The sequence below is a fragment of the Coturnix japonica genome, chromosome 4, assembly GCF_054131305.1.
Source record: "Coturnix japonica strain WE chromosome 4, WE-NBRP24, whole genome shotgun sequence".
NCBI lineage: Eukaryota > Metazoa > Chordata > Aves > Galliformes > Phasianidae > Coturnix > Coturnix japonica.
Window position 1 is genome coordinate 62,598,625 of NC_140666.1, and position 16,093 is coordinate 62,614,717.

At 46.9% G+C, this 16,093-nt stretch overlaps 1 protein-coding gene, 1 long non-coding RNA gene and 1 pseudogene across 3 annotated transcripts; 1 reads left to right on the forward strand and 2 right to left on the reverse strand.

Moving 5' to 3' along the window:
* Positions 1-492: 492 nt before the first annotated feature.
* H2AZ1 (H2A.Z variant histone 1) lies at positions 493-2,664 on the reverse strand. The gene is made up of 5 exons (XM_015862089.3): positions 2,553-2,664; positions 2,031-2,108; positions 1,571-1,684; positions 1,048-1,177; positions 493-916 (listed from the first exon to the last, which is right to left on the reverse strand). The coding sequence occupies exons 1-5, from the start codon at positions 2,553-2,555 to the stop codon at positions 855-857; spliced, it is 387 nt and encodes a 128-aa protein (XP_015717575.1). The 5' UTR covers positions 2,556-2,664; the 3' UTR covers positions 493-854.
* A 6,038-nt stretch (positions 2,665-8,702) lies between these two features.
* Positions 8,703-11,445, forward strand: LOC107313626 (uncharacterized; annotated as a pseudogene). The gene is made up of 5 exons (XR_014945949.1): positions 8,703-9,042; positions 9,622-9,763; positions 9,884-9,929; positions 10,187-10,273; positions 11,040-11,445. The product of XR_014945949.1 is annotated as an uncharacterized LOC107313626 (transcript).
* On the reverse strand, positions 11,436-14,779 carry LOC146761101 (uncharacterized). Its single transcript, XR_014945950.1, has 3 exons — positions 14,683-14,779; positions 12,497-12,575; positions 11,436-11,731 (listed from the first exon to the last, which is right to left on the reverse strand). It is a non-coding gene; the product is annotated as an uncharacterized LOC146761101 (long non-coding RNA).
* Between the last annotated feature and the right edge of the window lie 1,314 nt (positions 14,780-16,093).

The window sequence follows — 16,093 nt, forward strand, 5'->3', positions numbered from 1 at the left end:
ATGAATCTGAAGAGCTAAAGGAGGTGCACTAAAAGTCCTTTTGATATACTTCAAGACTGCTGCTCGTGTAGTAAACCACAACCCCATCCTGAAACTCAACAGGTGCAGTTCAGCACCCAGACACCGTAAGAGCAGAATAACAGAACTTAGAAAAGCAATGGGCTGAAGTAGCACATCAACCACTATGCGGTCAGCTCACCTTCCTCCTCATTGAGGGATACCCACACACACACAATGGCCACCAAGCAGAGCTGCCCTCCAACAGCAGAGGCCTCACAGCCAAAGAATGGATGTGTATCCCAGACTCCATTCTGCTAACTTGAACTAGAGCAATTCTTGCTCAAAGACACATTAGATGATATTTACCAAGGTATTTATCTAGGAATATTGTTATGGATATTCCAAGTACAGCTCCCAGGACCACAGTTATTAGAACTGCTCAAGAGCTACGTGACTGAGGTAGACTATTGTATAGTTAATGGGCACGACACATCAGTGTTCATATACCATTTATTGAATATTTCCACTCTAGTGGATGAAAAGTCTGTACAAAACCAACCATTTCATTTACTTCGTCAAATGCCATTTACTTACTTAGTCGAACCAATCTAAAAACAGTCATCTCAATCCGAACCCACCGCAAATACAATAGCTTCTTTGAAGCCATGGTAACACTTAAATACGGTTAAGACTTCAATGCAGAAATTTGGTTTCTTGAGAAAGCTCAAGCGAGCCTCGGCTTCTGAAAGTTACAAAAAGGCCAAACTGTGTTTCACAGATACAGTCCACTGGAATCACCAACACTGGACAATAAGTACTTAGAGTCCTGAGATAACAAGGGAACCTGGGATCCTTTAGACTGTTTTCTGTTGTCCTTTCTTTCCAATGAGAGATTTGTGGATATGTGGTATTACACCTAAGGAGAAACAATTAAAACAATGTTAGTTCTCTTCAGTTTTACCATCTCCCACACTTAAAAAAGGTCAGATTAAGCTCCCTCTTTATCTGTCAGACTTATTGCCACAAACATTGCTGAGATTTACGTACCACCACCAGCAATTGTTGCCTTAATGAGCGAGTCCAATTCTTCATCTCCTCTAATTGCAAGCTGCAAGTGACGGGGAGTGATACGCTTCACCTTCAAGTCTTTGGATGCATTTCCTGCCAGCTCAAGAACCTGAAGACAAAGGCATTTTTGAAGCAAGTCAGATATATCAAATGCTACCACACGCATAGACTTAGCTATTCTCTACCCAAATGTGCTGGTGAGACAGCACACAATGCTTTCTAAAGGGTTCCTTCTTTGGAGCTTTGGATTTAGTTCTATCCAAGAACAGTGTTTTACAGCAGATATGAAGTGTTGCAATGCACATTAAATGCTTCACATTTCTGTGCCTCTTCTAAATTGTGGACTTTTATCCTGTATTTTAGACAGGTAAAACAGCTGCATGTATTTCACTGAGGAAGCAGACACTTGGACCTGCTCAAAACGTATGAAGAGCTCACAGTTCAGTTTCAGCCTGTCATTGTGGAGTTATTACCCTGCACACGCTGCTCCCAGGGGCTTTACCTCAGCTGTCAAGTACTCCAGGATGGCAGCACTATACACAGCAGCTGTTGCTCCAACACGCCCATGGCTGGTAGTCCTGGACTTCAGGTGCCTATGGATGCGGCCTACAGGGAACTGCAAGAATAACATGAGTAAAGCAAAGCTTGACCACAGACATATGGAAAGAAGCCCACTGCTGCAAAGCACATGGCAGAAATGCCCCAGTACAGAATGCTATTGCAGCACCGGGCAGCTCACTCTTACAGCTGGATCCCAACTTTACCACCCCTTGCAGCAGCAAAAGCCTGAGACAGTTCTCTTATCCCAGCCACAGAAGTTTGTAATAGGTCTAAAAGCACAGGATCAAGCCAGACAGCTCCTTACACTCCTTCAGATAACACAATACTGCAGGATTCACACAGCACGCCCAGGATACACAAACTATCCCGCCTCCCCTTCGCCCACGCCCCACTCCTCTCACCTGCAGCCCAGCCCGCTGAGACCGTGACACCGCTTTAGTCTTGGTCTTCCCGGAGTCCTTCCCGGCTTTGCCACCAGCCTGACGAAACCACACTCGTGAGCTGACTCCCGCCGCTCCCCCACCCCCAACCTCACTCCAGGGCCGCGGAGCCGCGCGGTAGCAGCACGACCGTACTGCGCATGCGCCACGCTTCGCCCCAACCCCCCCCACTCATGATGCTGCGCCTGCGCACTGCCCGCCACACTCAGCAGCGCGGCCGCTCGCTCTGCGCATGCGCAGCCCCCCCGTCCCCGTCGGCAGCATTGCGCGTGCGCCTCGCCTCCCCGCCGCCCTCCTCCCCCCCGTCTCCCCCCATCGCCCCTTTCCGCCGCCTACCGGCCACAAACACACCCGTGGCGGCACGGCCCACCGGCCTGCGCTCCCCTCCCCTCCCCCTTCATCTAACGGTCACCGTCCCTCAACCTCCGCCATCGCGGCCTCCACCCGGCCCAGCAGCCCCAACCCCGCCCCGCGACTCCTCACCATCGCGATTCGGCCCGCCGCGCAGCGATAAACAGGAGGAAAAGAGCGCCCCGCAAACACCGAGTCCGGACGACGGAACCGACCAGCCCCGACCCGCCGCGATTCAAACTGCGGCCGCTCCCGCCTTCCCCCGGCGCTTTATAACCGCCGAGCCGCCCGCATCCGGGAACCCCGGCCTCGCCGCCAGCCAATGGCTGCGGGCGGAGGCACGGCGCTCTGCCCCAGCGACAACCAATGGCGGCACGGGGCGGTGCCGGCCGCGCGCCATGTCGCAGCCGGGGAGGCCCCGCCCCCATTTAAAGGGACAGGCTCCTCGGTGGGGGGAGGCGCTGCAGGGGCGGGACCGGGAGCGGCGCCCACAGCCCCGGGAGCGGGGACGGGAGCGAGCCGCCATCACACGCGTCGGGGACACGGCTGTGGGGCCGTAACCTGCCTGGGAATCAGCCCCAGCTGGCACAGACCAGTTGCTTCTAAAGACATGTGTGCTGTCACGCTGCCACGGCTGGCAGCCACCCTTTGTGTGTCACATCCAGTGGCTGTAGGGGCCGGGGGGGGAGAGGTGCCCTCATGGCATCGACACACGCATGCACTGGGTTTTATTTTTACCTCCATCTTAAGAGGCACACGGTATTGAGGGCAGCCCCACCTCACACCTCCTGGTCTTGGTCCACGAAGCAAATTCAGGTCTCTTCTTGACTGCGACAATGCAGTGCATTGACAGGGCACTCAGGTCCATGTCTGTGTTTCCCTGACAAGACATCTTGCCCCCATGTTATTTCAGATAACATTTACAGTACGCCATCAGCATTTTTTTCACTTCAGAAAAAGGCGTTCTACCCGTTCAGCTCATTCACAGGGGCTCTTGGTTGATCTGCCTCCTGCAGTTCTGCAGTACTGACCATTAGCTGTGCCATCCCACTATACCATAGATCCCAGGGATACCCGATTCATCTGCGAGCATCTCAGAGGAATCCTTGTATGTCAAAGCCAGTTGTCTCCTTGAAAGTTCAACCTGCCATGACTATACCAATCTATTTACAAAACCACCACTCTACCTCAGTATTCAATGAATCATATCATAGAATCATAGAATGGCTTGAGTCAGAAGGCACCTCAGGGACAGCCTAGTTCCAACCCCCTGCCATGGGCAGGATTGCCAGCCACTAAATCAGGCACTAGTTCGGGTTGCCCAAGGACCCAGTGAACCTGGCCTTGAACACACCGAGATGGGAGTTCCACAGCTTCTGTGGCCAGCCTGTTCCAGCACCTCACCGCCCTCTCAGTGAAAAGTTTCCCTGACACCTAATTTAAACCTCCTGCTTTTTAGTTTAAAACTGTTCCCTCTCGTCCTTTCACTATCTGCCCATGTAAAAGATTGATCTTGGTCCTGCTGATAAGCTCCCTTTAAGTAATGGAAGGTTGCTATGAGGTCTCCCCTGAGCCTTCTCTAGGATGAACAAGACTCTCATTCTCAGCCTGTCTTCATAGAAGTGTTTCAGCTCTGATCATCTTTGTGGCCTCCTCTGGACCCACTGTAACAGCTGTACAAGGAAGAGTCGCAAACACAAGGATCTCTCCAGCAGACAGACAGACATTTATGGGAAATGATAGAGCTGACAGCACAAACTGGGGCTACTCTTCCTGACACAACTTTCCATTTTCCTTCAGTCATGTTTGAGCTCCATGCTGCCTGAGGCCTTGTCTGTGTCTTCACCATCCGTTGTGGCTCAGGCATTTTGTGATAACTTCTGCTGCTGCAGGGTAGAAACCTAATTCCAGGCAGAGCAGCAGAGCACAAAGAGGCAGAGCCAACGTGAGAGTGGCACTCCTACATACATACAGGATCTTATTTTTATGTAACTGTCTGGTGACTCTATTTGAAGCATTAGTTGTTTATGCTGTCCTTCAGCAAGCAAGAAGAAAAAAGGTTTGTTTTTTTCTTAAGTGTACAAATATAAACCAAGATTTTATTGAAGCCTGCAGAAGTCAAGATTCCATTCCACTTGCTGTTTTAAAAATGGATTCTGTCCCAAGTCCTCTAGCAAGGACTGATTTACCCTTAGGGGAAGAGAAGCTAAGTTCTGAGCGATGCAACCCTCTGGTAACAGGGATGTAGGAGAAGACTGATTTTCTCCCTGGTTACTCTCCAATAATTTGCTAGAAAGGAGAGAGAAGAAACTGTCGCCTACCAGGTAGAGGTGATCCCTACCACAGACCTCCATCCCTATCAGCTTGTGGCTGCATGCTGTCGGCCACTCCAGGCAGCTTGGGTTGCATGGGAAAGGAAGCACGACACCAGAGGATTTACTTTACCCAAGTTTGCTGGTAGTAAATGTGACTCCTTTTAGCATGCACCAGGGTGGGTATTATTAAGCTAACATAAAGGTACTGAATGCAGTTTATAGAGGATTAGGGAAGTGTCAAGTACTTGAGACTCACCTCAGATAACTTCATGCCAGCCCCACAGTCTAAACTCACTCTTTATAGTTAAAAAGAGATAAAAACTGACTCAGATACCCCAGCATAACCCCAAAGCAACCTAGACCCAGTTATGAATGCAAATAACTCCCACCTCAATTCTACGTGCGCAAAGGAAGCTCTTACCACATCCACCTTCCTGATGCAGACACTGCCCCACACATGTTGTCCAGCTTTTATAACGTAACCTTCTGGTGTTGGGAAGATGCATGTCCTAAGTGGGGAAGAGTAATTGGTCTTTATTGGTCCAGTTAACATTGCTAGGTCTCTCAGATCAGATTGGACCACTTGCAGGATTCATTTTCCTCTATTTGGAAAGTACACAGTAGACATAGTTTTTGCTTACCGTATGAGTTTTCAGTTCTGTTTTCTGGCATTTCTAGTTGGTAGCATCCAGCTAGAGCAAATCAGGAAGTGTTTTTTATTTTGGCATAGTCTGGGTACTTAATAAGGCTGTGACCTCCAGGCAAAACTAGTTGCCAGTTTTAAATGGATGAAGAATCAGCACCAGTGCCCATGGCTGTGTTTTAAAGGACAGTTTCCCTTAGGTCTCCACACTGTCAGGCCATTGTCTGTGTTCTGGTAGCACTGTCATGCTGTGTGTGATGATGAATGGGGGCAGTTGTTTGTTCTAACAGATACATTTATTAATCTGGTATCTGGAAATGGCTTCACATGTCTCTATAATAGATCGGCAGACAACACGTGCATGCTGATTACTGGAGAGACGTGAGCTCCAGCTTGTGCTCATTGTACACTCTTGTATCTGCTATTAATAGTGCTGTGATGTCTGGTCTGAATAAATTTTTATCTTGTACATATTTAGACAACTGTGAAAGGAAGCTCCAGAGATTTAGGCAAAACAAAGTGAGAGCTTGCCAGATACAGTGCCAGCTACAAGTCCTTGCCCACTCTTCCCATTGCCCTGTGCAGAAGGCCTCATTGCTGTGTGCCTCGCTCCTCCCTGCAGTGGGAGGACTGATCCTCCCCACTTCCTGTATTTGAGCTCCATCCAGAGATAAGTGATATTTATACTGTTTTTTTTTCCTGTAAAGCCATATGTGTGCACTGCTCTAACAACATTCAAGTTGGCGAACTCTCAGAGTGGATCCAATTTGTCCTGTGCTACTGATGCCCAGAGGACACTTCAATTAGTCACGTGCCAATTTTATCGGTGTGGCTGTAGCAATTTATTTTCCCTATAGAGAAGCCTGGAAAACTTCCCTGAGGCAAAACGGCCACCAAGACTCCAAGACAGAGGCTCTGTGTGCTGTGGTAAAGTCAAGGTGTTTGGTTTGAATTGGCAACATGCTAGGAGCATGGCCTATTTTGGTATAATAACCTTCCTCCATCATTCTTTCAATGATTACATGTTTCTTCAGTTAGTTAGGTCACTGAAAAGATCATCACTGAGATCTTCAGTGTCCATCTTTCAACTGAAGGGAAGCATCAAAGCACTTCCAGACAGAGCAGCAAAGAGGAAAAGAGAAACAATGTGACTAGAAAAACTTTTGATGTGAAAAACATATGAAAGTAGTGCTCTCCTGAGCATGACAGACTTCTAGTTTTCAATCAAAATGCTCATCTGTTGCAGCTGCCCCTTGTTCTCTCTGTGCCAAAGTCACAACAGAGAAGAGTGATTATCATGTCTGTGCTGGTCAGAGGCAGATAATACGGCCATCGCTGGTTTTTCACTGACAGCCCAATTCATTTTTTCCTCATGGTATAAGCTGATTTTTGTAGATAAGCGGCTCAAGCTCACTGCTGAAATGAGAACCTGTAGTGCACCTGTGTTACAGCACAATAGCATGGTTCGCATAGATAATGTGCAGTTAATTAGTAATAACACTTTCCCAGTAATAGTCACCTGCAATGAAGAACTACAAGCACCAAGACCTGTTTTGTGCAGATAAAAGCACAATGTGATGGAACTGGACCAGGAGTCAGGATGAATCCATTACAGGCACTTCTTTATAAGCAATGGTAACAGTGACTCAGTGGTTTGCTTTTGCCAGATTATGGATCTGCAGCTAAAGATCAGTTCTTTCCCAAGCAGAATCATTCCCTGAGTTGGTGTTTTGTTGGTTTTTTTTCCTCCTATTTTTTTTTCTCTCCTTTATTATAAAATTCTAAGAATTGTAGCTAAAAACTCAAAATGGGTAAGAGAACATAAGGGCACTTCAGCCTCAGTCATTCTTAGGGCATGTTTTAGAAGCAGTTGACCCTGCAGTACAGGTATTAACTTCCCATTCAATGTACATTCTGTGAATATGCCTTGCACTTCGATCAGGAGGATGAGGGGCATAGAGATGGATCTGACTGTAATGTGGCTCTATCTGAGCAGTTGAGATTGGCCCCACGATGGCAGCACAACACAAGAAATAAGAATGTTACCTCAAATGCAGAGGGGTGAATGGTTTCCTCTTCTGTAAGAATTTTAAGCTGACTCATCTTGCTGTAAATTTGGAAAGAAAAACAAAAACCTTTTTGGTTTTTAATGTTAGGCAACCAGGCAAGGTCAGCCCCTTGCAAGAGATGGGTCTCATCTACCTGCCATCCAATGAAGATGACACTGACTAGAGCTTTAGAGTGGGAATTGTAACACGCAGGAGGTAGTGCCTTGTGTTTTAGCTGTGAAGTCAAAACACAGTTTGTTGTCAGAAGGTCACAGAATCACAGACTCGTAGGTTTTGGAAGGAATCCCTGCAGGTCATCTAGTCCAGCCCCTCTGCTAAAGCAGGTTCCCTTGAGTAAATTATGTAGGAAAACCTCCAGGCAGGTTTTGAATATCTCCGGAGAAGGAGATTTACATCCTCATATCAGGAGGAAGTTTTTCACTCAGAGGGTGGTGACACACTGGAACAGGTTGCCCAAGGAGGTTGTGGATGCCCCATCTCTGGAGGCATTCAAGGCCAGGCTGGATGTGGCTCTGGGCAGCCTGGTCTGGTGACTGGTGACTGTGCAGATAGCAGGGTGGGTTGAAACTCGATGATCATTGTGGTCCTTTTCAACCCAGGTTATTCTGTGATACTATGATTCTACGCTTGTATGGAACTTCCTATGTTCCAGCTTTTTGCCACTGCCCCTTGCTCTGTTGCTGAGCACCACTGAAAGAACCTGACCCCATCCACTTGACTCCCACCCACTAGATATTTATAAGCACTGATAAGATCCCCTCAGTCTTTTCCAGGCTGGACGCTCCTTGGCCTCAGCCTTTCCTCATAAAGGAGATGCTCCAAGCCCCTCATCATTTTTGCAGACTGTCAGTGTATTCTTTCTAGGAGATCCCTGTCTTTCTTGAATTGAGGGGCCCAGAACAGAACACAGCATTCAAGATGCGGCACCACCAGCTCAGAGTACAGAGGGAGAATAACCTCCTTCATCCTGCTGCTGGCCAAACTCCTTTTAATCAGTCCCAGGATAGCATTGTTCCGCACCTTGTCTAATTTCCTCACCTGAGGCTACATCTTCTCCTATTTACTTGACAGAACCAGAGGAGATCATGCAATTGATACAACAAGTTGTCCAACATTTGCAGTGCTGAGCAACACCACTAATGATCATTAAATGCTTTCCTTCTCACAAGAAAAGCAGGTGAAAAAAAAACACCAAAAACCCACACATTATTTTTCCTTTCTTCATCAACTTTTGTCCAATACAATGATTTACCCATCCTGTTGGGCTCAGTGTTAAATATCAGCGGCTTCAATAGGTGTCAGTGGGAGAACAGTCTCTGACTCAGTGCTGCATAGTCTGTATGTCCATCCCTCTTATCTCAGCCAAGCAGCTGGGCCACAAATCAGGAGTGAAGCCAGGCAAGGGGACCTGTGACAGAGCTGTGAGGGAGGACAGGGAGCTGGCAGTGCTCAGGCCCCGGCAATAGGGAGCTATGGCAGACATCAGACCCCTGATACGGCGTCATTGGGTGGGAAGGGGCAGCACCAGCACCAATGGAGGACATTCCTCCCCACAGTGCAGGCAGCACCCTGGCTTGGCATGGAACACCTGGGAGGTAAGTGTGGGGCTTGGGATGGCAGCAAGCAATTTGGATGGGAAGCTGAGAGCTTCTCAATGCTCTTGCTATCTGAGACAGAGCTATGTGCTCATAACTGTGGCTCACTCCACTTTAAGCAGTGTGGGCTTTGTTTTTCTTTGGTTTGGGAAGGGCGCATAAGGGGGGCTGGACTACTGAGATCTGTCTGCACTCCAGGAATAGGCATGAACAGTGGCTGTTGGTTCACACACCATCCTCATGGATTCCTTTGGGGCACGTTTGCACTGAAACTTTGCATAGTTCTTCCCTAATACTTTTAGGCCTGCGCCTTCAGCCCAGCTTATAATTATTTTTCTTCAAGAGGACTGCTGAAAAATGAGGTGATATTAACTTGGGACTCAATCTGGACGTTTCCTGTCAGACTAAATGAACGCTGGAAGTGGCTCTGAATCAAAGGTTGCTTTGACTTTCTGCGGTTGTGTGAGGCCTTCTGCATTTCTCTTTGGGGAACACGCTCATGAGGCTCTATAGCTCATATGAGTATTTGCTGTAGCCAGTCCCTGGCTCCTTTCTCTGCTCACATTTCCTGTTTTGCAGCTGCTGGCTGTGCTGGCGGCCAGCCTGCTGCTGCTCAGCATCCCACTGTGCTACCAGGCCTTTCATTTCCATGTGGCGCAGGCCTACGCACACCTTGGATACCCCCATGCCCAGCACATTGTGGGACAGAGGTATCTGCAAGGTAACCATTGCTGTTGGTGGATATCCGTGCATGTGAATCTCAAATGTGGCTCTACATGCTGGGTTTGGCCTCTGTGTTTTATGTCATCGCCGTGGCTTCACTGCCTTGTCTTTATCTCAGGTGCTGGAGTGGAAAAAAATGAGGAGCTGGCCATGCACTGGTTCAGGTGAGCTGCAAAAATATAACTCCTGAGATGGCACAGCTTTCTGCTGGAAAAGACTACTGAGGCACAGGGACAAAGCTGGCAATGATCTCTGGGGTCACTGGGCCATCCCCTGGGAGGCGCAGGCAGCCTCCACAGTGAGAAAAATACCTCCACAGTGAGAGAGCATGCTGTGTGGGGCAGTACAACCTTGCTAGGGAAATGTTCAAATGTTGTTTTTCTTCTGTATTTTCTGCTCCTTGCCTCCTCTCCTCCCTCAGGCAGGCAGCAGGTCAGGGCCACCCGCACTCCTCCTTCAACCTGGCACTGGGAGCTCTGAGCAACATGACAGCGGCACTGGAGGAAAGGTAACCCAGCTGCTCCTGCCCCTTCCCACTGCAGATAAGGATCTGGTTCCTCCTGGGAGGAAGCCCTGTGCTGTAGGCATCCCATGAATGCAGCTGCATCGGCATTTTTGAGGTCTGACTGTTGTGTTGTCAGCTCTGCTCATAGAAAGCAGACTGTAAGCCCTTGTGTTGGCCACCAGTGCCCTGTTAGCCACAAAGGCTTGGACACTCTCTCCAGTATTCCTGTGCTCTGCAGTGTGCCCAACTGGAGGAACAGTCAGAGACTGCTTTCTGCACAGTCACTGAGATGGCTAATCCAGGGGCCACTCCTAGTTGAAGCAAAAGTGATCAGTGAGTTTCCATCACAGTGCTACTCCTACTTCTTTTTAAACTTATTTTGCTTGAAGTTTTTTTTTTTACTCCAGTCTTCAAACTACAAAAGCAAAACCCTGTGAGCTGAAGCCGTCATGTTTCATTTTGATCCCCTGTTGCATATTAATCAGATAGACTCATGTATTTGGTTGTACAATAAATATGTATTTCAAGAGTTTCATGTGGCTTTGGTTCAGTCAGGTCAAGGAAATCACCAGTAATTAGACATACATGCTCAGATCACAGTGAAAAGCAAAACAAAACCAAATAATTTTCTGAATTGAATTACTGAATTCCACAGAATCTTTCAGATCCAATAATGGTGGTTCTCTAATAGAAGCCTGGCTAAGTAGAAGTCAGATAGGAACAACCCCAAACTCCTAGTTTTTCTTGATGAAGATTTCATGTCCTTCAGGGAAGTGGAGAAACTCCTTGGTGTGGCTGCAGCCCATGGGCTCCGAGAAGCTCAGGAACTTTTGGAGAACATTCAGAAGAGCAGAAAGATGCCATGAACACCTGCACCAGCTTTGCCGCCTTCTGCACCTTTATTGAAAGCTAATTATGAGCTGGATATCACACCTCATAGCAACTCATCTGCTGATATTAAGTTAGATCCAGATGCTGACCTGGGCTTGATGCTGTGGTTGTATTGTGTCTATTTCTTGCTCTGCTTATTTGTTGCAACAGATGGTCATGACTGAAGCTTTGTTGTCATTAGTCAGCATGATGTGTGTGAGTGATGTCATCTGTAACGTAAGTAACAGTGGTTTAAGAAAAGTATTATGGTTAAGATAAATAAAATCATCACGTAACAGCTGTCATTGCTTAAAAACTTCACCATTACTATGCCAGTTTTGGGGAAATATAATTCATCTTAATGGAAGCTGCCTTCGTCCTTGAGGTGGCCTCGGTTCAAAATCACTGTGGGAAGACCTTCATTTGACAGAAATTACATTCACTCTGCAGAGCCATACAACATTTTTGCTGGCAGTAGTGCTGCTGCTGGGGATACCCAGGTCAGTATGCAGTATGCCTTGCTGGTTCCCATTGCTTCATACGATCAGCTGGTGACTTGTCATCCAGTGCCTTCCAGTGTTTTGTTAAGAGCTGGGAAATAAGAGCAAGCTTGAGCAACAACAGAAGCTGCTGATTGACTGAAGTGGGAGCAACCTATGACAACTCAGTGCTTCACCAGTTCTTTACCACATCCTCAGGTTTCCCATGAAACACAGAAACAGCATTTACACTGTGGTCCTTACAACACCTCCCCCACAGGCACAAGTTTCTCCCACTCAGATTGCTTTTCAGGTTGAATTTCCCCTAATTTTCTTTCAGCAAACCCACCCAAAGCACAGGTTTGTTTTGCTGCCAATACCCAACCAGCCACGGGGTCCTGATCTCATCCTTGTTTGCTGAAAGCATTTTTTTTTCCTTGTGCCAATAGCTCAGCTGTAGTTTTTGGCTGTAGGAAATCAGCCATGAACATCAGCAGCTGCTTTGGGAGTGTTCTGCCAGCCCCAGTACAGCTGAGCTGGTGGGGAAGGGGCAGGGGGAGGAGGTAATGCTTCTTGGCCTCCGTGTGGTTTGGGTAGAAAAGCACAGGAGAAAAAAAAGGACAGAAAACAAACAAAAGTTTTGAAAAATACTAATAAAGAAAGGAAGGAGAAGCAGAAAAGGCAAGAGAATGGAGGAGGGGAGCAGAGGGGAACAGGAGAGGAAGAAAGGGAGAGGAAGAGAGAAGTGAAAGAATCGTAGGATCATTTAAGTTGGAAGAACCTGTAAGATCATTAGGTCCAACTGTCAGCTAACAATACCAAGTCCTCAGCACTACACCATGACCCTCAGTGCCATGTCCATGCATCTCTTAAATACCTCCAGGGGTGGAAACTCCACCACTTCCTTGGGCAGCCTGTTCCAATGCCTGATCATCCTCTCCATGAAGAAGTTCTACCTGATACAGGAAAAAAAGAAAAAGGGAAGGAAAAATTAAAAAGGAAAGGAAAGTAAATGAGGAAATAAAGAGAAAAATAAAAGGAAAAAAGGAAGAAAGAGAATAAATGCCAGCTGCCCTGCCTTTGGAGCCTCTCCCACATCCCCCCCCCAGCTGTGCCCCACGCCTCTGCTGCTGCAGCCCTCTCCTCCTTGGCACTGTCTATACAGAGGCAATTAGGAGGATTTTCTTTCCCAAAACACAACTCTAATTATAATCTAATTCAGCTTATTTGAAGTACATTTTGGTAGCGTTTCCATTATGCAAATATCAATTTATTATCCTCACATTATGTTTTGACTACGGTTGTGTTGCTAATTAGAGGCAATTTGGCTGCTTAAAAAAAATCCTTTCCTCTCCCTGCACTTTTACTTGGGAACCGCACCGAACAGACGTCCAGCATCGTGTCAGTGATGAAGACCTGTGGTTAGCAGCTCTGTTTTAATCTCTCTAATTGACTTCCAGTGTGTTAGAAGCCACTTAGAAAGTGCAGGTTTTGCTGTTTTTCTTGGGTTTGGGGCTGGAGGTGTGAAAAAGAGCAGCTTATTGTTGCAAGCATTACATTCTACATGAGGATTTGGCTGGATTTGATATTTGTTCGCAAAAACAACGATGCCGTGGAGCTGGGGAAGAGGCTAACAGCCTTTTTGGAAGGAGTGATGCTCAGAGATCAGGGATTGAGTTGATCTTAGGGCTAGGGGGTATCCCTACAACCTCCTAGAGTTATTTCTCTCAGTGCCTCTTACAAAACATGTTTCCAAACAACCCTCTTTATGAACCTTTTTTTTTTTTTTTTCTTTTTTTTTCCCCTTTATAAGATTGCTGGCATGAATGGATGATACCCTGGTATGGAACAGAGCACGAGGATCTCTGCACCTCAGAGTACTAAGGTAATTTTACCACTGAGTGACCTACGTGACCAAACCCACAGATGCCCAAAGCAGCATCTGCAGCTTCAGCCCTGAAGTATGTGCTTCTGCAAGAGGCGAACATTAGGGGTCCCCAGTGACCTTTCAAAAGCTTTGTAGGGAAAAAAAAAAAATACATACCCTCGAGATTTTCTGCTTTTCCTTACAACACAAACCCCACACCCACCCACCTGCCAGTGAGCTGTGTTGTTACAAGGGGTGAAACAGCTCTGATGCAAAGCTAGGCAGAAACCACCTTGCCAAGGGCCCAGAGCAGGGCTGTTGGGACATGAGATGTGCAAATCCATGGGGTGCTGTCACCAGGGCTTTCCTTCTTGTGTGATTTTTCTCTGGGACCTTCACCAGGTGCCTTCCTGAGGCTAAAACCAGTGGTTTGGTGCAAGTATCCAGCAGCACGCTTCAAAAGGGCTGCTCTTTCTGTGTTCTGCACCTGGCCGCTCTATATTCCACTCCTAGTTCATCACGTACGATTACTCACATCACCTCTGCCAGCAGATTAAAAAGGGAAAATCACAATGGGATGGCTCCTTTAGTATTTAGGAAATGATTAATGCAGGGCAAATGTGAGATGAACGTTGCACTTATGCTTTGTCAGTGTTCTACCTAGAACACTTACTGGCAGCCACTCCAAGACAGAATTTAGGACTTTTAGTGCAGGGGATGCCCATAGCTCACAAGGGACTGCAGCACAGGGGATGCCCTGCCAATAAAATCCAAAGTGTTTCACATCATTTCAGTTTCCCTGATGCAATGAAAATATTTCTGAGGGAAGATGTCCTTTGTCCCCCTCCCCCATTACAACAGTTTCCCAGCTTATCCTTAGGACTGTTGATCCCTTCCCTATATGCTGACATGCAGTGCAGAGTGCAGCAGCTCTGAGCCAAAGCCCCTTTACACTGCCATTCACCTACCTAACATTGCAAGTCCATCACTACACCATGTTCTTAAATGCTGCATCCATCTGTCCCCTAAATACCCCTAGAGACAGCGACTCTACCACTTCCCTGGGCAGAAACCTTTCCCATTCGATGAGCATTCAAAGGCCAATTTTCTTTACCCTTTTTATTACCACAATTACAAAGACACAGAAATCTGCATAATTACAGATGCCACGTAATGATTCTGCAGTTAAATATTACCTCAATTCAGGCTCCACTGGCCGTGCTAGTAGCCTGGTGGTCTCATGATGCCAACAGCTATTTAGGAGTGGATCTGGAACCAAGGCACCCATCTTGATGAAGGAGCCAGGGTGATTCACAGACCCAAGGGAAAACTCCTACAGGCGACAGAGTGAGACAAAATCAATCTTCTTGGAGCAGGACCAAGTCAAAAGCCAGATGCAGAGGAGTAGGGAGAAGTGCAGCCCCACTGGTGACTTCCCAAGGGCAATGGCAGAGTCTCTGACATTGAGGTTTCCTTACAAATAGATGATCTCTGGCTGCATAAGCTACAAATCTCTGAGTGCTGTAATGGCTTAATTAGTATGAAGGTGGTACCCTAAGTTTTTGACGTTTTTTTTCAGTGTGAATTTTCCACACTTCAGTTAATCAGAGCTTAATACTTGAAGCAGCGTCATGTCCCTTTAGTGGCTTCTAATTACTTTGAAAATTTCCCCAATTATCCAAAACCATAATCAGGAAAATATTCAATGCACATACAACTCATTACCCAAAAACATTTGATCCTGCTCCTTTCCCTCCACCAAAATTTAGCTGGAGCTCGTGGTTTTCATGAGCCAGCAAAGGAGATGCAGCATGTGTGTAACAGGGGAATTATTCACAATATGAAAAATGCCTTACAGGTACCTCCAGATGGGACTCTGGTGCACAGGCTAAGGAGTAGACTGGGAGAACTGCAGCAGTATTTTACAGGATATCTTTTAAATTCCTTACAGAAAGACATGATTCTTGTAATTTCTGTGTTTTACAGTTGATGTAGAAAAAGGCAGAAGGAGCTGTGAAAATATGAGCCCCTATAAGGCACACATGAAGAAACACAGTGGTCAAAACAAGGCCATGCCGCATCCCATAGCCAGATCCACCAATAAAGTAATCCCATGTGAAACAGTCATTACTGGTGGCCGGAGAAGCCATCCCCACCTCAGTCTTGTAGCCCAAGGCTGAGGAGTTATTGAGCAAAGCCAGCCACGTACAGCACACACAGCTTGTCGCAGGGAACACCGCAGCTCAGCTGTTCTTGGCTGCTTACCAACAGCAATAGAGAGAGATTTAATTTATTTTAAGGCAGAGACAAACATGAGATCCAGAATAGCACTCACACATGGCTGCTGACCCACTATCCAATCCATATGGGACTTAACAGTCCCATTTTCACCACCAACCATAGAGATCACTTTACAAAACATTGCTTTTAAGTTCTGTTAATTAGGGGAAAAAAACAAAAACAAAAACCCACAACAAATTTACATCTTAGCACTGTACAGACGTGAACAAACATAATTCTCAGACTTCTCAGGTTTCTTTTGATCCTTTTGAAAGAGCACTGTGAGATGGAGAAGGTGGTGAGTTGAGATCTTCGGGAAATCCCAGA

Bases quoted from the DNA above. Each gene is read 5' to 3' on its own strand.
- H2AZ1 (XM_015862089.3), bottom strand. The intron at 1,685-2,030 runs GTGAGAGGAGTG...TTATTCTTGCAG, and splicing joins CTCAGCGGGCTGGGCTGCAG to TTCCCTGTAGGCCGCATCCA. The intron at 1,178-1,570 runs GTAAAGCCCCTG...CTTTGTCTTCAG, and splicing joins TGGAGTACTTGACAGCTGAG to GTTCTTGAGCTGGCAGGAAA.